This window comes from Sander lucioperca, chromosome 1 (assembly GCF_008315115.2).
Source record: "Sander lucioperca isolate FBNREF2018 chromosome 1, SLUC_FBN_1.2, whole genome shotgun sequence".
Lineage (NCBI taxonomy): Eukaryota > Metazoa > Chordata > Actinopteri > Perciformes > Percidae > Sander > Sander lucioperca.
In genome coordinates, this window is record NC_050173.1 from 11,511,216 (window position 1) to 11,536,306 (window position 25,091).

At 39.7% G+C, this 25,091-nt stretch overlaps 1 protein-coding gene across 2 annotated transcripts; it reads left to right on the forward strand.

Moving 5' to 3' along the window:
• The first annotated feature begins 339 nt into the window (after window positions 1-339).
• On the forward strand, window positions 340-23,764 carry npdc1a (neural proliferation, differentiation and control, 1a). 2 transcript variants are annotated; one of them, XM_031278018.2, is made up of 9 exons: window positions 340-657; window positions 10,843-10,989; window positions 20,513-20,620; window positions 20,892-21,125; window positions 21,625-21,691; window positions 21,933-22,023; window positions 22,171-22,250; window positions 22,436-22,535; window positions 22,634-23,764. In XM_031278018.2, the coding sequence occupies exons 1-9, from the start codon at window positions 552-554 to the stop codon at window positions 22,703-22,705; spliced, it is 1,005 nt and encodes a 334-aa protein (XP_031133878.1). In that variant the 5' UTR covers window positions 340-551; the 3' UTR covers window positions 22,706-23,764. The 2 variants fall into 2 exon arrangements, with proteins under 2 accessions (XP_031133878.1, XP_031133877.1); XM_031278017.2 differs by having other exon boundaries at window positions 341-657; window positions 20,507-20,620.
• The last annotated feature ends 1,327 nt before the right edge of the window (window positions 23,765-25,091 follow it).

A 25,091-nucleotide genomic window follows, 5' to 3' on the forward strand; every position in this document is an offset into this window, starting at 1 on the left:
GAACAAACTCCTCCCACTAAAGAACAGCGTGATTTTTTAAAATAAAATAGTAGTTTTTTTTCTTTTTAGTGGAAACAAACAGGAAAGGACCAACTCTACTTTATCTTTCAATCACATGAAATCAAAATGGCGACTTTGTGAAAGTAAAAAAAACAAAAAAACAACCTGCAGGTTGATAATGGATTGCCATGCCAGTCTCTGACCGCATAATAAAAGGAGAACAAGTCTGCTATGTGAAAAGTCTTTTTTCATTTAGGAGTTTACGAGGAGACCATGAAGGCAGCATGTTAAACGCACGCACGCACGCACCCTCACCCTCCTCCTCCCTGAAGCTCCGCTATCTTTAGCAGCGCCACGGATTACAGTACGCAGTGTGTCACAGACTGCGTCCCGGTTCCACCTGCTCAGCTTATCGCTGTGTGTAACGTTACTCTGCGCTGTAGCTTTCTCGCATAAAAAAAAAATATATAAACATCAAACAGAAGTGATGGGGGAATGACAACAAACTCCGTCCCCGTCTGCGGTTCTCCGTCCCCGAGAAGACTCCAAGGATGCTGCTGCTCTCCAGCCCGCGGAACGAACGCCTGCGCCGGGCCTCGCTGCTGCTACTCGCCACGGTCCTTCTCTGTGTCGTCCCTGTCAGTGCTAGCCTTCCAGGTAAATACACAACAACACACATTACAAACACAGAGCCAGCACCAGACAAACCAATTACCCTCGAAAGTGTAAGCTCATTTGTCTGTCTCACCGTTAAGGGGGCATCTTTAACTGATGAGAACACCAAGACAGGGGCTTTTTATCTCACCGAGTAAAGCGTTTTAGTGATACACGTGTGTTTTTACTTACTTTTGTATAGTTGTTTAGGTGTTAGTTTTGTTGTTGGTAGATTAGCTTGGTAGTATGGGATATCCCATGAGTTCAGATGGATGTTTTGGACAGGTTAGATATCTCTAGATATGTATACCTCTGAGTGGGTGACAGCAGAGCACCAGGAAAGAAGAAGAAGATTCCCTTCCCTGTTGGGTTACTTAATGCATTTCCTTGTATGCTCACAGATTTTTATTTTGTTAATATTAGGCTACACTAATCTAGCCCAAATGTAAAGGAGTAGGTCCAATTTAATGTGAGATCCATGTGAAAATAGCCATAAGAATATTTTAATACTGTGATATAGAGCTGCTTTTAAATTGTTGATTTTAAACTGTTTTAGATATTGGAAGTACCATATTTGTGTGTGTGTGTGTGTGTGTGTGTGTGTGTGTGTGTGTGTGTGTGTGTGTGTGTGTGTAATGGGTCTCCACACAGTGATGATTGCTGTTGATGTGTGCAGGGGAGATAATCTCCTTCTGAGCTTTTAACACTGAAACCCTGTGGGAGAACCAACAGCTGGACGCACACGTAATCTTTAGCCTTTATCTTAGACACACACACACACACACACACACACACACACACACACACACACACTGCCCTTACACTGAACATTTACTGCCTTGACCTGGACACAGGCTTGTGCGAATTTATAGACTTAAATATATATTTTGGAACCAAAACATAAACCCATCCATTGCATGGTTCACTCCAGTTCACTAAAGTCTGTGCATGAAATCAAAAGTATGCGTAGCTTCATTTTGCTTGTGCAAGACAAAGAGGATGGAGAGGATGTGGCGCAGTGTCAGTGTTGTTTTTCTCCCTGTAGGGTAAATTTGTGAAGTGTAACGATTTTCCGCTTTTCGTCAAAATTCAACCAATGCAAATATTATTGATTCTCTCTCAAGTGCTAAAAAACAAAACTGCATGGAAAAACACTAGTGAAGTTTTCCAGTGTCAGAATAAAATCATAATTTTGGACAAGATGGAGAGGCAGACAAAGCTGTCAATACTGTTGCCTCCGATGTGTCTCTTGTTTTACATGTTCAGAAAGGAATGTTTGGTGTCGTAGGATCTTTCTAGTCAGATGTATTTTCAACACCTGTTGTATTTGAACGCAGCTTGTTGGTAACAATGTGTGACAGTGTGTCAGTATGTGGGCTATTGTTTGAGTATGTTGTATTGAAATAAAACAAGGCGAAATAACATATAGGCCTAGTTCACTCCACGGTGAAGTAAGTAATTACAGCAGATTGCATAATGTAGCTGCACAGGAATTCTATTGGAGTCATATCTTTTTAAGTAAATGGTACTTTATTAAAGACCGTTGAAAATGTTGGAGACATCTACAGAACCTCAAAAAAGCATATTCAGAGTAACCAGTGAGTCAGGTTTCAGGGTGATTTTGCTGGAGTGTGACAACAGCACGAAGGGCATAATAATCAGGTGGCTGATTCAGCAACACATCGACACATCATCATGTGTAAATATGCCAGAAAGCTTTCATAGAACATTTGGTTCTTTTGATGGAAGTAATCCAAAATCTCTCCATGAACCCAATTGATTGCATAACTGATGTCTAGTCTGCTGGCAAAGATACATAATTAATTACCTTTTAACATGCAGAATTTGTTGTATAATTCAGGCTAAGTGAGGCACGTCGAATTAGCAGCAGAAAGTCTCTTTTTTAACTGATTTATTTGCATGTTCTTGCTGCTCTAATTTTAGCACATTTTCCTATAGAAATATCATATTTACTTCTCAATATTCTAATTCAGCCTGATCATTGTTGTGCTGCCACGTCTAAATGCCAGGTTTGTCATTCACCACACCCACATAGAACTGAGACACTGCCTCCGGCCTTTTCTTCCACCAGGATTAATCTTTAACGATTAATATCTTCAGTGTCACACACAGCCACTGGCTGCAGTGTTTTTCAATCACCATTTTTTGCCCTGCGGCAAAATTAGTCATCTGTGTACATTTTAGTAGGGATTGAGAGCAATGAAAAGTCAAGGGGAATGACACACACAGACTGCCATGTGAGATACCACTTAGAAGATGACAGGGTTCATACATAATGATTTGTATCCTCATATGACTGGAGATTAAATGTATTTTTGTATGCTATTAAAAGACCAGGTATTGTTTTGATGACATTTTGTCCGATTTGCCAATAATAATAGAATCTCTAAAAGGTTTTGATGGGAAATCACCAAATCTCTCTTTTTTTATACCTTGATTTGATATTGTATGTGAGTTCAGTGCTTCCAGGAAGTAATTTAGAATATGCAGTTTAGAGCTAACAAGTGCTCCCTCGGGTTTCAATTGGATCTGTTTGGTAGCTTGTGTGGTCTTTGAGGGGATTAGCAGCGTTCATCGGTGAGAGAAAGGGGAAATGACCACCCAGTTATTGGGTGATAATAATCATACTGACATTATGCAACAGCCAGGAAAGATATTATTGATTTGCCCCATTGTGGTCTTTGAAAAAAAAAAAAAGTGGTCAGCCAAGGCTTTGCTTTGCTGTTGTAGCTTCTCCAAGCCACTCTCTCTCTCTCTCTCTCTCTCTCTCTCTCTCTCTCTCTCTCTCTCTCTCTCTCTCTCTCTCTCTCTCTCGCTCTCTCTCTCTCTGCCTGATCTTCGGCTTCTTCGTGTGAGAGTTTGTCGGCTACCAGACCTCTCCAGGAAATGAGAGGGCCACAATTAATCAACTTACAGAGCACTTACAGACCAAGCCAAGCCAGATGAAGCCATCGTCGGCACAGATTAGCTGGAATGAAACACACTATGCTCATTCAGTCTTAGTTCTACTCTTAAACCTTCATTGTCATACCAACAGTTGTGTCTTTTATCAACCCAATGTGTCTGTGATTAAAATTGACTAATCAGAAAACTTTACTATATCAGCAGTTTTGCAAGCGCAAGTTTGCATTTGTGTGTAGCCACATCCTTACCAGGAATGGCAGTGTCTTCGTTGCCTGATTTATATAGAAGCACCAATAATATCAGCGCTGACACTTCTTCTGTAGTGATCATACCTAGAAATCTTACTGTTTTAGATACTGCAGCAAGTGCATTTGATAACATGACAGTGGGTAAAATAAAAAAAAGGTTTGCTATTGAAAACTATTGTGAACCAAATCAGCCCAATCAATTCGGGCTAATTGTTTACACTGGTCAATCCAACTAAAGAAATACTCTGAACTGAATCCGCTTTCTTAAAATTTTATTTTTGCATAACAGACTATTCGAACAGCTGGACCAGCCAGAGGCCCACAAACATGATACCATAAAAAAGAAAATGAAAAAATACTATATCAGGAAGCTTTTATTTGCCACATACTAGCTGCCATTGTATTTAAATCCCTTTAACTGTTCTGTTTGCTGCGGGGTGTGCTGCTCTGCTCCACTCTAATGATAATTCCACGGTAATTATCCCCCCATGTAATGGGTTAGACTCGTCATTGTCTGACATGACAGAAGGAACTGCAACAGAAAAGACAAATGGCAGACAACGGGCGAGATAAGACAGTAGAGACATAACTGCACCACAAGAGGCGAAAAACAAAGACCTGTTCCACCTTCTACAAACTTGAATTCCATTGAGAATGAAATTCTTCTCTTTTTTGATTTACATCCTTTTCGCCTTCACTGTATGTCTCAACTCACGTAATCAAATCCACTGTATTTCCTCACTCAGCATTATGATGTGTCTGTGTGTGTTAAACAGGTGCTTAGTCATGCCCCATTTTCCACCAAGTGTGGCAAGAAATGTTACATGTAGTCGCGGCATCAGACTGTGGTGGGAACCTAACACCTACCATACACTAGTATACTGAAACTGATAAGGTAGACAGTTTCCACACATTCAGTCATGTAATTCAGGGTTTTATGACGCTGTTTTCTGAGAAGCTATTTAAGTTGATGTGGCAGCTTTTTCCGCTATGTCGTTAAAGACTTAGACCTAACTACATTTCGGATTAGAACTGTTTTTAATGCCCCGGCTACGCAAAGCTGAGGAACAAGGAACAAAATGTGCTAATTTGAATGCTTATAAAGACAGGGAAATCCTGACATCATATGGACCTTTTTCACAGCAGACATTTTGACTTGTCATAGTAGGAAAAGCACAGCTGAAATTGATAACCTTAACAATGGCTCAATTCCATCAGGTGTCCCAGTAAGCAGCCATCATTAATGGTTTTGAATACACCTGTAATTTTCCTACTATGACATGTCAACATGTCTGCCGTTGAAAAAGGTCTATTGCCTAAATTCTATAACTCACAGCATACAATAGCAGTGTTTGTCTCAGCTAATGCCAATGAAAACAAAGCTGTAGAAACAGGCTGCTTGGCATCTGTTTGTTTTTGTCATTTGAGAGTGAGGCATGGTGAATAAATGGGAACGTAGCAGCATGGTTACACAAAAAGCCATACACAAACATGGGCACGCATACACACACTTTATCCATGTGGACATAAACAGTGTGGTTACATATCAAGTGAAGAGCACCAAGCAGAGCTCTTAAGTTTCCACTTGATTTTGGAGTGTTTGTCTTACTTCCTGTCTGCTATCAGAGGGTCAGGAAACGCACACAATGGGAGTGTATGACCCTGCTGGCCTACCCATTTACTACTTCCTCTCTAAATCTCTCTCACATGCACACACAATTACAGATTGGGTGGCATTTGTTGTATTGTATCTGTAGAACAGCTTGAAGGAGCACAAGTTAACGGTGACATGAGAGTGTGCCCTTGCTTGCCTGTGTGTCTCTGTGTGTGTCTGTGTGAGTGTAGGTGTTTATCAGGCTGTGTGAGAAGAATGCCTCGGTTTGCCTCTCAGTTCTTCCTGGCAGAGCTGCTGCTGAGCACACAGCCTGGCAACAGCAGCAGCAGATGGTTAGGAAAGTCATTTTTCTTCGTTCCAAGGTCTACTTTCTGAGTCCCTGAGTTCAATAATGTTTTTTCACTGTCTTTGCCGATACCAAACGCCTTGATGTACTGCAGGAACGTGTCAGTTCCATCACCATCTTCCTGTTGGTCTCTTGTTTTGTACTTCTCTTCCCCTGTCTCCTTGATTGAGCTTTCTAATTAGCAACAGCACTGTGTGGGAGGCATGTTGGTGCAAGGCCACCCTCCTATGGCGACGTCACATTAACTTCTGTGGCTCCTTTGTTATTCCGGTAGATAGATTTGAGCTGCTTTGTCATATAATTATCAGTGATGAGCATCTTCATTGGTTCAGCTGTGTTTGGAAAAAAGTGCCATTATGTACAGTATTTGTGAGTTTGGTACAATTATAATGATTAAATCTTCTGGTGCACCAAAATCATATTATCGTGGTTAGAACAAAAAGGATTTTCATGCAACTGTTGGTAAATCGTAATGAATGCCGTTTTTGCTGTATTTGACCGCAGCTCATCCCTGATATTCACACTTGCTTCACTTTTTCTCACCGTTGCCATGCCTCACATTTTAATAATGAAGCATGCATACAGTCAGTTTGTGTCTGGGTATGTGTTTGTGTGTACATATAGGTGCTTGTGTGTGAGGACAATAATTCTCTGCATTCATGTGACTGCAATAGGTTCCACCATATTAACTTAAAACGTGATAAATAACAGATGAAATGCTGGCCAGTGGTGTTGAGATGCTAGCTTCATGATCATTTTTTTTTTAAATATAGAGGGCATTGCTTTATCACTTTCATAACAGGGTTTAAAAACCTCTTCCTTTTTTGTCTTAGACACCAGTGATTAATTTATGTGCCAGGATTTCCAAATTGTCTTTTTTTGTGCATGATATGTAGGGTTGGGACAAATACATTAAATGATTCAGCAATCCACTGAGATACAGTCTTTTGCGATGGATCATTGCTACATTATTGCACCAATATCTCAATACACACTCCTGTGATTCTGAGGCGTAGGTGTATCTTCCTTTTACTACGGACACATTTACTCACTCTTCTCATTACTGGCTGTCTGACATTTAAAGGATAGCACATTTGTATTATTGTGTGTATGTTTAAAAAATTTTTTTATATATATATATATATATATATATATATATATATATATATTATATAATAAAATTATATAATCTCTTATATAATCTCTTTTCTTCAAAAAAAATCAGTGAAACTGAAAGCACTTCATAATGCAGTGAATAAATGTAATACATGACTAATTATTGCTTCTGTACAAAGAATCTCTTTCAAAAGACTGAGACTGAGACAAATAGCCAGTTTGATCTTGTAACGTTGTCCATAATCTTGAACTGAATAAGGCGCACCCTCACATCGCGTGATACAGTTTTAATATTCCTACAGATTCTGTCCCACTCCTCATCATCCAGTAATACTCAGATTCATTTCCCATGTCTTCTTGAGGGCTGACCAGGCTCCATCCCCCAGGTTCTGCATAAGCATACAATAATACCCAGAAGCCTCATGACCTTGTCTATATTTCAACAACACCGTATCTAAACATTCTGGTGCTTTTGGGGGCTGAAGAACTGGATCCAAAAATCCCCACTAACAGATGGCTACGTTGCAAATATCTAAAAAATCAAAACCACATCCTCAAAGGATTTGAATATGCCACCGAGATACAGATCCCCCAGTGTCACAATTCCCTTTTCTAACCAATCCCTCCAAAAAAAAGGGGGAGATCTACCAATACATAACTTTGGATTTAACCTAATACTTGAAGTATTTAGATATGGATCCAGTTCAAACAGCCCGGGCCACTTTGGTCTAAATTACATTTAAGTGAGAGATTATTGGATGTGTTTTTGCCGGGTGAACTAACTTTGATGAAATCAGAATGAGGGGCCTCGGCACCTGAGTCACACTCACAGGGATGTGGAATAACTTGGCAATGGCGCAGAGCAGGTGAGGCATAAAATAAACGTAGAGGTGACGGAGTTGTTGCCAAGCCGTGGGAAAAAATAAAGACAGAGCGTGACTTAAAACAACAACCAACGATCAAAGACGCGTAGGGAGTTAAGCTTTCTACCCATAAATACAACAGTGAATAAAAAATTTGCCCTCAGCCACAGAAGTTTCACAAACATCCCAGTCCTTCAGCTCTTTCTGTGTCTGACACAAACAAAAAACATAGCTTCTCAGATTACACACTCCACTGCTCACTCCCTGAGGCAGACCAGTTGTGAGAAGATGTGGATGTGTGTGTCCATTTCCCTTTGGGGTTGTGATGATGTATAGACTTGTCATATTGTGTGTGTTTGCATGGGTGTGTAATGTGTATGCCTTATTTGTTTAGCTATCAGTAGTGTTTGCACACTTGTGATGTTGAAAGATCGAGATTTGCATTATTATTTCTTTAAAGGTTTAGTTTCCAGTAATGTGGGTTTTGCTAATTTTAGCGATATACTATTACATTTCTTTCTTTTAGTTCAACTATGGTTTTAGGATTTCTGTCAGATTTAATTACATTAGATTAGATAGACTTAGATTAGATAGACTGTATGGCTCCCAAATTGGGAAAATGACAGAAGTCCAGTTTTCATCCATCTTTAGCAACAGGTATTTTGTACAACAATTGAATTGGTAAATCTTACCTATGATCTATTATTTATTTTTTTTTGTAAAAAAAATTTTTTATTGATGGATGTATGCTTCCATAAATGTGTACACAGATACAACTGCCAGTCCCCTGCCCATCTTCTATCTATCTGCTCTTCATCTCTGCAACACAGCTCTGCAACATCTGTCTGCACATGCGCTCCTTCAGTAACACATCTTTCCTGATGTTACTGGCCTTGTTGCCATGGAGGTCATTGAGACTTTTTTTGATTTACATCCTTTTCGCCTTCACTGTACGTCTCAACTCACATAACCAAATCCACTGTATTTCCTCACTCAGCATTATGATGTGTCTGTGTGTGTTAAACAGGTGCTTAGTCATGCCCCATTTTCCACCAAGTGTGGCAAGAAATGTTACATGTAGTCGCGGCATCAGACTGTGGTGGGAACCTAACACCTACCATACACTAGTATACTAAAACTGATAAGGTAGACAGTTTCCACACATTTAGTCATGTAATTCAGGGTTTTATGACGCTGTTTTCTGAGAAGCTATTTAAGTTGATGTGGCAGCTTTTTCCGCTATGTCGTTAAAGACTTAGACCTAACAAAATTTCGGATTAGAACTGTTTTTAATGCCCTGGCTACGCAAAGCTGAGGAACAAGGAACAAAATGTGCTAATTTTTGTTATAATACGCTGTTCTTTATCGTTGAAGTAGCTAAGCAAGCAAAACATACAGTATTTTCTTTCTATATCCTCAGTTCTCATTTCAGTCTATCATACATGCTTATTTTCACACGTTTTGTTAAATCTGTTAACATCTGGGCACCATTATTTGAACTCCTAAATACTGCTTTCTTTTAATGTTGCTGATCGTAAAATTATGTTTTGTGTGTTATTAAATTCATAGTAGGTTGTATTGGATATTGTGTATACTGCAATATGGAAAAATCTGCTATTACAGTATATGCCATTTCACTATATCACTATATCAATTCATGATATTGACCTTTTTCTGGAAGATCTATTGTGAACCTGTTTTACATAAGATAAACTCACTGAACATTTTGTTTTTGAAACACCTGTCTGCACATACGCTCCTTCAGTAACACATCTTCCCTGATGTTACTGGCCTTGTTGCCATGGAGGTCATTGAGACTTCCCCCTCAGCGATCAGCTGTCATGTGTAACTTTCTTCTCTTATGTAGCAATTGAAAAAAAATTAAGTTAAGTAAAGAGGAACAGACAAAGGGTTTTCAATATTGTTTTTTTTATTTTGTCTCAAGCAGCTATGTGAGTTGTGATTTATCAAAGCCACATTGCACATGTAGTAATGAACACATTAATGAAAAAGTGTTTGATACCTGTTTGACCAATTCACTAAATCATTTAAATAACTAAAGTATTTTTTAATGTCTAAATAATTTATATATATATATATATATATATATATATATATATATATATATATATATATATATACAAATATTGTCTCACTATACTGAAAATGCATGAGCCACACCAAGCTCAAACCTTTTTTTAACAACACTGTTCTGTCACCTATAGACTCGAACAACCCTGACCTTTAAAACCCATTATCCCTCAAAAAAATCCAGGTTCATTCACTCTCTTCCCCCCTTATATCACCTCCAGTCTGTTATGTCAGTATCAACACCCACTGTGCTGTTCACCTTTAGCTGGCCCGCTGTGTAGCTCTGCCGGGCTCATTATCTGATAGCGCCCCAGTGCTCCACCTGCCCTCTGCTTCCAAACACACCTGCTGTGGTTCTGTGGCCCACATCTTCCTGTGTGTGTGTGTGTGTGTGTGTGTGTGTGTGTGTGTGTGTGTGTGTGTGTGTGTGTGTGTCTTATCTAAACATGGTGTTTGAGCTCTGTTTTTGTTTCAAACGGGCAGTAATCAGGCCAAGTGGTTATCTAACCTGATTGTGGGCAGATCTGTGAGGGAGCCGCTGTAAATCACTCTTTACATTGGTTTACCCTGACTCGGATTGTCAAACAGGTGGGGCCCACCATATTGTGAAATGCAGAAAATGATTCAAAATGTACTTTTCTAACTGTCCAAACATTCTTGTCCTATCTGGCAAACCTCGCCCGTATGTAAGCTGTGATGAGGTTACAGCAAACGCTAAAAACTATTTTCAAAAACAAAGTGACATCAGCAGATGCTCTATATTCAAGGGCAGTTGTTTAATCTCTGAATGGAGCAGAAGAGCTGACACATCCACTAAGTGTTGGTTGTAAAGTTGAAGCATCTCTTATTGACAGTATTTTCATAGTACTTCTTGCCGCACAAAGACTGTTATTTAACTGCCTCATTAAAAGCATAATTTCTGCATCACAGCAATGTGGTTGGGATACTAATGAAACTGTTGTTGTCATTCTCACTCTCACCCAGCTGGCAGTAAGTGCCATCATATAGACTGTGCCAAAGAGGGACGCCAATTCTGTAGGTCTGGCTCCTCAGAATGTGGTCCCTGCCTCTCCCCATTGGAGGAGAATGAAGAAGGACGCTGCGTGGTGAGGAATAGCCACCATCAGCATGGTATGAAATATACAAACATTTCACACACAAACACACTCATGCAGCTTTGCATTCACTACGCACACACAAGCTCATTTTCATTTGATCACATTAAAAGCTGAAACTTTTCACGTGTTTACTACTTCAGGTGAGGTTGGTTCCCCTTGGTGAACTGAACTGATACAGAAAGAAAGGAAGTCAGAGAAGACGCCGTTCCTCTGATTTTCTTTCACTCACACTATCCGACTAGCTCATTCAGTGCATTTAAATGCACACTAATAACTTGTTATGGTAAGATTAGGTAATTTTATATGAGATGGATGGCTGGTACCCTGCAGGCAAACGTCTAACACTACAAAGAAATAGTAGGGGAATTTCTTTTCTATTTCACATCTATGAATTTCGAAAGCAGACAGTTAGCTTTCACAGTCCACCACACTGTAACACAAGCATTACTTCTGTTTGAATTAGTGCTGAAGTGACAGTAGTTATTTTAATGATCAACTAATCGTTTAAGTTAGTTTTCAAGCAAAAATGACAAATATTCTCTGGTTCCAGCTTGTGAGGATTTCACGCTTTTCTTTGTCTTTTATCATTGTAAATTGAATATCTTAGTTTTTTCTTCGGTCGGACAAATCAAGGAATTGGAAGATACCACCTTTCATAGACAAAGCAATTAGTGGAGAAAATAATTCCACAAACATATTTTTATGACTAGTCTCTGTTTCCTGAATGAAAACACTGAACACACATACTGACTAATTAAAACCTGCTTAAAGTGACTATATGTAACTTTTTAATGTTTCTGAAACTGTGTGATGTTCCATCTGATGATCATAAATGACCTGAAACAGTAAACGGGACTAACAGTGAAAAGAACGCTATTTTTATGTCGTTTTTATTAATGCCTCTGCCCGGGTCCGATTTTTCCAGCAAAGTCACAAAATGATTTACGGCAGGTAGACGCTACAGAGCACACAATCTGACGGGTCACAGATTTCATTGTAACACCGGAAAAGCCTCTGTTAGTATTATTGTATTCAGCAAGGTAGAAGGTAGCAGGAGATTTCTTTATATAGGCCTTATTGTATTTTAATTTTATTTTAGAAGTTATCTGTTGTAGTTATGGCTGATACTGGGGCAGGACCATCACAGAAAAACGGAAATTAAACGAAGAACAACTAAAAGCTAAAAGGGAAAGTGAAAGACAACGGGCGAAATCACGAGTCACACTCGGTCGGGCTTTCAACAGATGGAGACAATTACAGGATTGTAAATAATTCAAAAATGTCCTCGAATTGGCCCTCAGGTATGTAATATGTCTATTTCGTTCATAAAATAACCTTAGATTGTGCGATGTGGTTGTACGTCAGTAGTCTACATTAAATTACATCCCCCATCCATTTGGCACAGGTGTCCTTTTAGTCTGTGTTTGTGTTGACCTAACCGACGCGCGAGAGACGGGAGAAAATTCGGTAATTTTTCTCAATAAAACATCTTTCAGACGCTGATAATCAGTTAAACGGAAATAATGTTTTTTATTTTCTGTGCGGCCCAGTACCAAATAACCCACGGTCCGGTGGTTGGGGAACACTGCTTTAAATGACAGTTACGACAAGAGTGCATGCAAATGTACTGACTGACTCACTGCCGTTCTTTCTCTGCTTTCCTTAACATCTTCACTCCATGTTAATTCTTTGTCACTGCCTCTTTCAGTTTCAGTTTCAGTCTCTTCCACTCCACCTCTTTCTCTCAGTTGCCTATTGATTCTGTGCTCTCCTTCTCCTCCTCTGTCAATCTAAGTTTGATCTCTTTATTCCTCCTCCCTTTTAGTAGCTCATGTATCTCCTCTCAATTCGCTCCCATCTTGTCCATTTCTCTTCTCTCTTCGTCCTTGTTTTGGTCCTCGCTCTCCCTCCTCCCATCTATATCTATGACAACTATGGTGCCTAAACCTCTGTGTTTATAATCCGCCCCTGCCCCTGCTGCGTCTGCAACACACACACGCACGCACACACACGCGCGCACCACCCCCACACTGCCGGCTTTAATCACTTAGACGACATACCTCTCTCTCTTTTTTTTCTTTCTCTCTCTTCGTTGCTCTTCATCTCCATTACGGAATCTAATGTAATTCAATGAAAGAGCCAAGCTGCGAAAATTAATCTTATTTTTCAGATTTCCATGGCATGACATCGCACTGCTGGCACGCACACCGTGTTTCAAGACGGCGCAGCAGAAATTAGAGAGAAAACATATTGTCTATATGTGTATGTGTGTATGTGTATGTGTATGTGTATGTGTATGTGTATGTGTGTGTGTGTGTGTGTGTGTGTGTTCTCTGCAGGATTAATCATTTAGATGGGTCTGTGGCAGTAGATACAAACTTGGCTCAAATTATTGGCGGCAGCATTAGAGAGAGAAGTAAACATGAGAAGGAGATGAGTGTGAGGATGTATTGGAGAGAAAGGTCCCATCATGCAGAAGAAGAGAGGATGTTTTTCTTTTTGCAGCACACTGATATGATAATACAACCTGACCAGTTATTAGTATTTGGATTTTGGATTGTATCTCATATGTGATGGTGTTGTTTGTGTGGTGTTCCAGCACACCATAGGCCTCAGCTTAAGCTCCCTGGTGGTTACATAAACCCCCAAGAGATCACAGAACACAGTGATCCGCAAGGGAGACCAACTCTGTCTCTTTTTCACACTCGCATGCACACATATACACATGGACACACACACAAAAAATGTTGACATGAACAGATGAAATTACTTTAATTTTACTCTCCTTGATATACCATGTTTGGTTTATTTGGTTTGTCAGGGGCAGCGCACATCTCTTAATGCATCAAAACACAATAAAGAGCTGCAGTCTAGCTGTTGCCTTGGTAGTTTGGCAGCATTACATACTGCAAATTACACCTCAGAAGTCACTCTGCTGTCACTTCAGGACTAAACAACTGCTTATCTAAAAGTTTTGTGCACTTGCCAAACCATGGAAACTACACATTGTCAAAACATTTGATTCTGACGCACGATTTGCCTGCACCCCCAGTATAAGTCACTACATTCTCTCTCTTTTCTTTTTCTCACTCACACACATATACACTTGTGACTAAACCTTTGTTTTGTCAGCAAGCACAGTTTGCATCAGAAAATGTACCCATTTGTTCTTCCAATTCAATTTCTAACTTCAGTCTTACAAAGCACATCTCCTCATCACCATCAAGCTGACTCACTGGCTCTGCAGCGTGGTTGAATTTTCAGCTATTCTACTGTTTTTCTGCTTTTTCTTCTGCTTTGCTACACAATAACATAAAGCACTTATTTTAAAGTTACATGTTTTGTGAGAATTAGATGCTGAGATTTTATGAGTGTCAGAAAGAAATTCTAGTCTCTACGTACAAGAATGGCAGGATGCATCCTTAGAATAAAAGAGACTGAAGCAGTCCAGTTGCTCCAGGATACCCTTGTTTTACACCACCCAGGACTCTACCTCGTCAGGCTACTATAGCTACTGCTATAAGGCTGCTTCACCCCCGAATACCCCACCATGGCCTCTACACTGCCTCTGTTGGCTGCTTAATAGGACTGTCGAGTAATTAGGACTAATGGACATTTTTTGTCCATTAGCCATTTTATACAGTCTAGTTATCAAACATTACAGACTTGCACATTCACAATAATATTCACAATATGCTTTGACCTTTTGACTGCATCTTTATAGGGACAAAATGTATTATTTTCCAATGAAATCAATCGATTGTCAAAGAAAAAGTAAGACTTTTTTTAAATGTATTTAACCTTTAATTAACCAGGTAGGCCGTTGAGAACAGGTTCTCATTTACAACAGCGACCTGGCCAAGACAAGCGTAGGCGTGCAAGACAACAAATAGTTTCACATTCAATACAGTACAAAAATACAGAATACAAAATGCTACATAAAGTGCAGAATAAGTGGGCATTACAAATGCCGGCACGTAGTGAGGTGCAAGTAAGTCGATGGATGTGTAATATACATGAACAGAGAGTCTAATATCACTGCTGAGATGGTGTAAATAGTTGATGGTGTAAAGAGTCAATAAACAGTTAGTCTAGTGGTCTAGTTAGTGAGGTAGATCAGTTGTAACACAGTGTATATGAATAGACAGTCTAGATAAATGCTGAAATGTAGTAAAGAGTCAATATAGTCAATATACAGTTAGTGTAAGTTGCGGTCTAATAAGTGATGTAGATCAGTAATAACAGAATAAGCAGTAATTAGTCTATATAAATGCTGAATGTAGAGGAGAGACAATATACAATTAGTGCAAATGGTGGTCTAGGTAGTGATGTATATCAGTAATAATACAATATACAAGAATAGACAGACTATATAAATGCTGAAATGTAGTAACGAGTCAATATAGGCTATATACTGTTAGTGCAGATTGTGGATTAGATAGTGAAGTAGATCAGTAGATTGGCAAAAAATTGTGTGGCAACAATGGTGGGAAGAAAATAACGGTTGAGCATACAAGGGCAGATGAAAAGTGCAAAATAGCGTAAACAAATATGATAGCAATGCAGGTGTGGATGTGCACCTGTGCAACTATGCAGTGGGCCATGACAGAGATAATGGGGTAAGGGTGTGCAAAAACAGTGGGTAAAAGACGGGGAACAGTTAGCACGTACAGTGATCGGACAGGAGCACGGACAGACGTGCTTTGAAGGCAGTTAGTGGGATAAGGGTTTTGAGTTTCACGTTTTTTTGTAGTTCATTCCAGTCATTTGCAGCTGAGAACTGGAAGGAGTGGCGGCCAAAGGAGGTGTGGGCTTTTGGAGTGACCAAGGAGATGTAACTGCTTGAGCGAATGCTGCGGGTGGGTAAAGCTATTGTGACCAGTGAGTGTAGGTACAGTGGGGCTTTGCCTAGCACAGACTTGTAAATGAGTTGGTACCACTGGGTTAGGCGTCGGGTGTGTAACGAGGGCCAGCCAATTAAAGCGTAGAGTTTGCAGTGGTGGGTGTTATAAGGGGCTCTGGTCACAAAACGTATGGCACTGTGATAGAGAACATCCAATGTTTTCAGGAGAGAATTAGAGCCAGTTCTGTAAATAACATCACTGAAATCGAGAATTGGTAAGATTGTCATTTTCACCAAAGCGAGTTTGGCAGCGTGAGTGAAGGAGGTCCTGTTGCGGAATAGAAAACCGATCCTGAACTTAACTTTGGATTGAAGGTGTTTTATGTGTTGCTGGAAGGAGCTGAACTAACTGCTGGAAGGGAACTGTCTAACCAGACACCTAGGTATTTGTACTCACATTTTCTAATTCCAGTCCGTCGAGCGTGGTTATGCTGATCGGATGGGCCGGTGTAGGCAGTGATCTTTTGAAAAACATGAACTTGGTTTTTCCGGAGTTTAGAAGTAATTGGAGGTTTACGACTACAGTATTACTCTACTAAATAATTATTGATGGCAGGGCTTGTGTTTAGCTCTCTCTTCGCTGTAATGTCATGGCTCTTATCTCATATCTTGTGTTCAAAATTATTATACCTACGCTTCTCTGTCATACAATTTTTTGCATTTGTGGCCTTGCACTTGTTGGTCAGTTTCACTGCCTGTACATTGCAGGAATTCGAGGTTATTCTGCTGTAGTAATCTCTGGATATTGTTTATTAAGGATCCCCATTAGTCATGACCGTAGTGAAGACAGTCCAACACAAGACAAACATAAACAAATATTATAAAGCAAAATACATATTGTTACTGTATATCAGAACATTGAAAACATCCTGGATTTTATAAAGGCACAGTAGCATGTTTTTCATGCTATAAAAACAACAAAACAGTAACATGAAAATCCTCCTGGATGGAGTCAAACATGTCTAATATTTCACATACCTAACTCGGAGAGGATGAAAGTGCACAATAGGTGAACAAGTGAGGCATGTAGCACTTTTTATTGGAAGTAGGACCTGCTTGTATTTGACATGGAGGCGTGCGCCGCCATTGGTAAACATACAGTAATGCCTCGAAGCCATATCCTTTTTTCAGAAGCCGCACAGACAGCAGTTAAATTGTGTATGTGCTAAAGGCAGGTCTGTCTCCATGTAGCCCGGCGTACAGACTCTTTCTGTCCTCCTGTAGCTCGTTTTCTCTAACATCCACACATATGACTTAATTGGACTCTGTATCCCCATTTTTGTTTATGCATGTATAAGTGTATTTTTTAATATACAACAGCACAGTTAACAAACTGTAAAGACTAAGTCTCAGAAATGCCTGTTGTAACGGCTCAGCATCACACAACATGAACAAATATCCTGCAGCAGTTTACTTTGGTAACATGAAGTTAGGTCACTAAACTGATGGAGAGCCAAATTACGGATTTGGTTCACTAACAATGAAATAAACATTGTTTTACGCCCTGTCAGTGATAGAGTACGTTGCTAACAAGGTGCACTGCATTCAACCTGTTAAAAATGAATGGGCTCACCATCTGATATCACTATTGTTATATAAGATTTATGGTTGTTGATATTAATCCCATCATTTCACATATATACCATTATTACACTTTGATTAATCTGTCAATAGCTTCACCCTCACATTTGCTGTCAATTATTACAACTGGAAACAGTCTCATATTGTAAATGCATAGTGTAATGTTCAGCCAGAGCATCAAAATGCAGAAATCTTTTGAACTGGGACTGTTTACTGAAGGTTAACAATGTAACAGATTTCCTGTATTTACCCAAAGATCCGCAGTAGACTAACTTTGTGACTCGTGCCACAATTAAAAGGTGCACTACCTTACCAACTTTAGATTTCATGGGCAAATTTACATTTTAGCTGTGCGCCACTCCCTCATACTAAAAACTACCTAAAAAAGTAGATACGAGTTTCTGTTTAAACTGTGACCTTTTTGGTCTGTTTCCTTTTAACTGTCTAGTAGACCTTTCCTCCAAATACTGTGGAAAGAGCAGAGAAATAGAAAGATCTGAAAAAGGCAGGGCCCTTTTAGTATTTTCTTAGCTGTCAAGGCAGTAAAGAGAATTTGAGAAAGAACTATCAGTTAGACCTGTAGTCTCCCTAACTGTTTCTTTCTTCCTTCTACATACTCCACAAATTAAATGTCCCACTAGAGGGCAGCAGGACACACTTTGTATAAATCAATGATCTATGGACAGGACTGAGGACATGCTCACTGTGAGGGGGAGGCGCTGTAAACACTTCCAACTTGCCCTTCTTCGAAGAACTCAACATGGTGACGCGTCAAACTGGTAGCGTGATGAAATCAAGGAAGTTCTTTGTTGTAGCACTGAAATTATGAGTTGATTGACACAATATCAACCATATAAAAGATGGATGATAGATATTTTTGCCTGGTTTATATGGCATTTCTGTCACGCCACGTTTTGGTGCAAAATATAAAGAAAAATAGACTCATCTGAAAGGATTTCAATACTTCAGATGTAAGGTTTTCTTTTTTCTAGTGTTAGGATATACACAGTTAATTTAGCAATTTCCACACAAATGTTGGCCAAAAATTAGGAAATAAACAAGATCTGTGAAATCTAGCTGTCAGACAGGACAGCTAGGTGAGAAAGGGGAGAGAGAGGGGGAAGACATGCAGGAAATCGTCACAGGTCGGATTCGAACCCTGGACCTCTGCGTCGAGGCACAAACCTCTAAGCATATGTGCGTCTGCGCCACCCACCTAACCAACCTTGCCACCAATTTAGAGTTTTTAAACAAGGACAAGGGGGGCAGGAAGGGAGAGTGTGTGTGCATGCATGTGGTTTGGGGGAGGAAGAAATGTGAATGTTTTTTAAGTGAGAAAATAGAACGGCACAGATGTGTGTGAACCTCAATCCCTGTTGAGCTGTTTAGTGTTTGTTTGTTGTACCCAACTGCCCCCTGGGTGCCTCTCAAGAGGTTATGGGTCATTATCAAGCCGGTGACAAAACTCTTACACAAGGAGAGGTGTGCATGCTTAGTCAGTGTGTGACAAACCACACACATACACACAATGACCTTTTTTTTAGGTGAATTATCAGCCTATGTAGGGTCCTGAGGTGTATCCCTATAAATAAATACTGCTCATCCATTTTTAACTATTTCCCTGCATATTTTAAATCAATCTTCACTTTAGAAATACAACCAATAAATAGCTCATCTTTTCTTTTTTAAATCTCCTCTAAAATGTAAACCTGTATAACCACATGCTCCTGGCAAGCACACGGGCACGGTTGGAGCTCTGAGCCACCTGCAAAGTACAGATGGTGCATCCCGCCTCCACAGAAACCTGCTATGGAGTGCACTAAATGGCCATTAGTGGAGGAGGGTAAGAAAATAACAAAGCAGGCAGTGAAAGTGCTAGCATGTCATATCATACACATTAGCTTAGCCAGATGGCCAGCCTTCTGGAGCGAAAGTGACACTGTAATCATTAATGTAATGTAGGTGGTTGTAAAAATGTGTAATAACGCATTTGTTTCGATAGATTTATCGATATTTATTTTCCCGCACTGGTTTCTTTATGGATGTTATGTATACAAAACAACCGTACATGTATTAGTCCGGGATGCTGAATGGATGATGGCATGATCTTGCGTGATCTGCAAAAATGAGCTTTTCTTATGCAAGCACCTTCAGTATTTTTGCACTTTTGAGCTTTGAGTGCAAATACCTATAATTTGATATTTGATAAATTGCAGGGTAACTTTATAGAGGGAAATTGCACTTTGATCACCGCCAATTAGAAGTGAGCTATGGGATCTATTGTGAATGTAGCAACTGAAGCCCAGTGAAGCCAATGTTTGGGTGATTGCCCCGGCCCCCTGCAGTGCTTCCTCCCCCGGCCACACACAAACTATCGGCCCTAGTCGCCCTGGAGACCTCAGCAGTACTGTAGGAATGTGGCTCACTGTCTGGCCTCAAGGGCTGTTAACAACAGTTTAGTATTGTCTCCTTTTTTTATCGGTCAACAAACAAACAACAGTCATGAGCACACTCCCTGTTCAGCACTTCAGAGGCAGGACCCCGAAAAACCCATATATACATGCCTAAACCATATGCATGGGCTCTCAGTCTCTACCTTTCTTACATGCAGTAGTTAAACATTACCTACAGTCATGTACGTGGACAAGCTGCAAAATGTTGTTTTCCAGACCTAGAAAAGCCCAACCTCAAGCTAACGGGATATGACTAGGGACAACAACTAAGACAATTTGAGCTGATTTGTTGATTAATGATCTGCAACTCTTAGAACTATATAATCGTTTAATCGTTAAAGTATTTTTTTGAATGATGCATATGAAGTTACTGTCAGTGGTTACTAACTGATTTGTATGTTATGTGTATGAATGAATGTGCTTTGTTTATATTAAGAAGCCGTTTGTGTCACTGTCAGCGGTACATTTAGTAAAATCTGGATTTCCTGTTGCCTTTTTTTCTTTATTTTTATCTTATACTTAAAAACAATTGAAGACAGCTTAATGTATGTTTAAGTTAATCAGTGACATTTTGAATCTTGTCTGTTTTTTATGTAAAGTGAAATTCTACCCTGACGTGGATGAAGAGATTGATTACCTTCACTCCGTCATCGAAAAACAGGAAGTGACAGAGATCAGACCACCAAAAAAGCACTCCAAACATCCTGGTAAGAGCCCTGAGAGCAATCTTTAAAACAGAAATATAACTGTAAAGGTAACAAACATATCACTTCCTGTTTTGAGTTTTGAGTTGTGTAATTTACTTCAACTTCTTCTAGTATAAAGAGTGAGTATTTTTTTGGAGTGATACAGGACTTAATTTTTTCCCCACATGCCCTCTAATTGAGGATAATCTCCATCAGATATTGTGTAGTTTCCCTCATGGTAGCCTTTGATTATGACTACTGTCTCTGTTTGTGTCTTCCTCGATCTCTCCAGCTGCCGTCACCTCCCAGACAGATGTTAAAAAAGTCAAGACAGATGCCTCCAAACACAAACAGAAAAGCCAGGATCGTGTCTCACTAGAAAACGTGAATGCTCCCATTACAGCCCCCCGCCCTGTAGTTTCTGCATTTCCTGACACACCAACCCCCCAGCCCAGGGCCACTGGAGTGGCGGGCCGCACCGGTCCTATAGCTGTGCCAGCATCCAAAAATGACAACTTTATTGTCAGTGAGTATGATTAGTTTTTTTTTTGTCCTCAGCACAGGTCAGAAGGTTCAACTGCACCCAGGAAGTGAAAGCCTGATGGTAGAGAATGTATTGCTGGTACGAGATACTGCTATAAACAGACGATGGATAGAAATTGAATCCAATTACGTGTTGTTAAAATTTGGGTAATTTTGTCAGCCTCACTTCTTGTTAAGCAGTTTGGTGCCTGCTGCCTGGATGTTTGCCAGTAAGATTTTATCACTTTTGTTCTACATTTGTCCCAAAAGAGAAAAGTTAATTCCTTTCATCCCAGTGTGATTATTGCTTCTCGTGTTTGTTGCATATAATTTTAATGATAGTCAATAAAGATGACCATAACAACTCATAATCAGCTCATTATAATAATAATATTTAGCACCTATAAAAAATGTCTCAGCAGGGTAGTCAATCGCTCATTATATAATCCTAAACATGCTTTGTTCCCCTTTTATTGTCCTCTTTCTTGTGTTTGAACCTGTAGTTATGATCTCGCTGTGTGTGGTGGTGGGCGCTGGGGCAGTGATCCTGGCAACCGTCTGTTACATCAAGTAAGTCTGAACACCTGAATTCATAAGTAATGCAAGAGAAAGCTAAATTTGGTCTTTTTGCAAACCAAATTAAATACAATACAAAGACCAGTCTGAGTTTGTGTTAGTGAGATTTAATTGCATAATAAATCACATTATGTCATAATATCTGTGAGCTCAGGTGTAAGGATGATTTAATGCCAGATGCAGGAAACAGCCCTCAGTATTGCAGGAGACTCAGATTCACAATGCCCTCCTACAGGTTGCAGAAAGAATTGCGTCTGGCTCAGAAGGTGGACTACCCTGCTTTCGGAGGGGCAGGCGTGCCCCCTGCCACAGCCAACGGTTCCTCGGTAAACGCATGGCTTCACCCAACTACTAGAGCTTGCTCTGTTTTCATATCTCACCTCTTCTTCTGCAATAACCACACGATGTGATTGTGCACTGACAACTGAAGCGTTCAAATGTGTCATCCGCACTTCGTTCTGTTGTGTCTTCAGATCGGAGATAAGACTCTGGCCCAAAGTGCTCAAATGTATCACTACCAACATCAGAAACAGCAGATGCTCTCAATGGGAAAGTACGTTTGTTTTTTTTTCTTTCTTTTTTTTCTTTTTTTTCTTTTTTTTACACTTTCTCTGCCAGTCCCTCCCTTTCCCCTTTTTTCTTGTCTCTCATGTCTTAGTGCAGACTTCAAATTTTCAACCACATCATCTGACCTTATAACCTCTTTGCTCTTCGACTGTCTTTTTTTTTAATCTTCAGTAACAAACCTGAGCAGAAAGTCCTTGACACCGAGGTCACATCAGATGAGGAGGAAGTGGGAGGAGACTTCACAGTATACGAGTGCCCTGGACTTGCACCGGTGGGTAGACACACACACACACACACACACACACAAACAACTAGTTATTTCTGATGTTGTTTAATTACTAAAAATCAATTTTCTTCTGTCCTTGACAGACTGGAGAGATGGAAGTAAAGAACCCTCTGTTTGATGACTCGACTTTACATTATCAGGGGCATCACAAATGAATGCTTTACACCAAACATATATACACACAGGCATACAAGCCACTTATCTGGAAGAAACCACTTGATCTCACACTGCATGCATAGAAACTGAGGATCCTTGCAGAGGAGGTGATAAAAATGATTGTTTTCTTGTCGGCCCTTTACTATATCTGCCCCTGAGAACAACTTTTAATACTACAAATGTTGGATTCCTTATTAATTTATTTCTGTCACTTATTTGGAGCGTTCCTTTCTTTTAACAAAAGGTTTTCAGTGGGTTTGGTCCTGTTTAATGTTAACCTCTTAAGTTATGTTAACCTCTTAAGTTAAGATTTTCTCCTCCACTTTTGTTACTTTCCTTCATTTCTGCAGCTATTTCCAAAGAATGTGATACAATAGCAGACATGTGTACAACACACAGACAGAAATAGGTGCCCTCCCTTGTTTTGTCATGCATAGGTAGTGATTACACCACTTTCCTAACAGATACCCAGGAAATGTTTAAAATCAGATCTCTGATACCTCTGTAAAAACTCCCTAGCACAACACAAGATTTAGCATTAGAAATGTTACCGCTGGTGTTGCTAATTTTATTCCTTGTCATATAAGCTGCACATAAAGATTTTAAGATTATAGAATATAAATATACAGTATATGAAAATGAAGTACTTGATGATGTCTGTTTGCATGGTTTGACTGTACTGTGTTTGAATCATGGCAATGCTTTGATGAATCATTTGGCCTCTTGTATGTATGCATCCTACTGCTGGAGGAGGAATGTACAGTAAAAGTAATTTATGAGCACTTAAATGAAATGAAGCTGACTGACTATACTGGTGGATGTGTAGGTGGTAAATATCACTATCTTGTATCGTCTTTCTTTCCTCTCTGTCCTCTTGTCGGTCCCAAGTTAACTTCGTGCTGCAAAAATGTACATACAAAGAGTGAATGTGTTCACTTTTTATAGATATTTGTACATGCAGACCAAGGATTGAAAAAAAAAAGTTTTTACCACATGTGAAAATGACTTTGTTTCCTTTTCTCCTTGTCATTGTATACACTCAATAAGATTTAAAAATCTTTTTTTTTACACAGACGCCAGTCAAACGACACATCAGGATGACAATTTATAACAACACAGACAAATGACAGGGAGTGCACCAAGACAACAGAAGTACAGTTTAAAATTGAATTGACTCACACAAATGTTCAGCTGAGCAATCGACATAGACAATCAAATTGTCAAAGTAGTTTTGTAACAACTATAGTACAGTTTAAAGTTGAATAGACAAACAAATGTTTCATCACATGTTCAGTCGACATGTGACATAATTTTGGCGCAAATAGAACCCCATATCTGCCTCAAGCTGTTGCTGACTGTCTGGTTTTTGTTGATCCTGTTCAACCTTGTTTTACCTTCAGGACACAAATGACTAAGAGAGGGAAAGCTTCTATGTACCTCCATGTGGGTTTTGTGTATGTGGGTATGTCGGGAGGGGATGGGTCAGTCTCCTGTCCTCATTGAGCCACATGCCAAAGGCCATTAAAAGCCCTTTGTGCCGGTGGACAGTGGAAGGAAGGCGGCCATTGGCCCTCGGATAAAAACCTGGGTGGGAGGAGGAGGGTCTGTAAAGGTGGGTATCAAAGGCAGGGCTGTTAGGAAGAAAATCAAAAAGCCATCAGACTTGTTTGTGGGAGACGTTTGTGCTGCTCAACAGGATGGGCTGTATTTACATTCCAGGGGCCTCATTACAGAAAAATAAAATTCTATGTTCCTATTACAGAAGCATTTAAGAAACGCATTGGCTGTGTCCTATCCTATCTCAGACCTCATATCTTAACATAAGAAACCCTACCTATAACTGTAAATTTGATTCTTCAATCTACACTTTCCTTTCATGACTATCTTTGATTCAAATGTACCAATAGGCTGCTGGACATGGACAAGCCATAATATCAACAGCTCTCACTTATCACTGGCTAGCTAGATTGCTATCATGGACAAAAAAAAAAAAATAAAGACTTTTTCTCTTTGGGGGAAATGTATATTGTGGTGTGAGAGTACAGATAGCTTCTGTGACAAGTGCATTTGTGATCTGTACAGCCACTGGCAGAGCCCGTCCCTTGAAGGGCTCTCCGGAGCCGGATGTAGTAGTAACTTAAAAGTAATGACTGATATTTATGCCCATATTTGTGTTTTGGGGAACCCAGACATTTATAACTTATAATTTATAGCAATATTATGAGAAAACATCCGCTCTTAGGGCATTTCTAATAAATAGAACTTCTCATAAGTGCTTATTTAGTAACCACATGAACTGCAAATTGAAACTCACACATCAGTGTGTCATTTTCATGATAAAACCGATACATCCTCAAATGAAAGACATTGATATGTATGCGTATG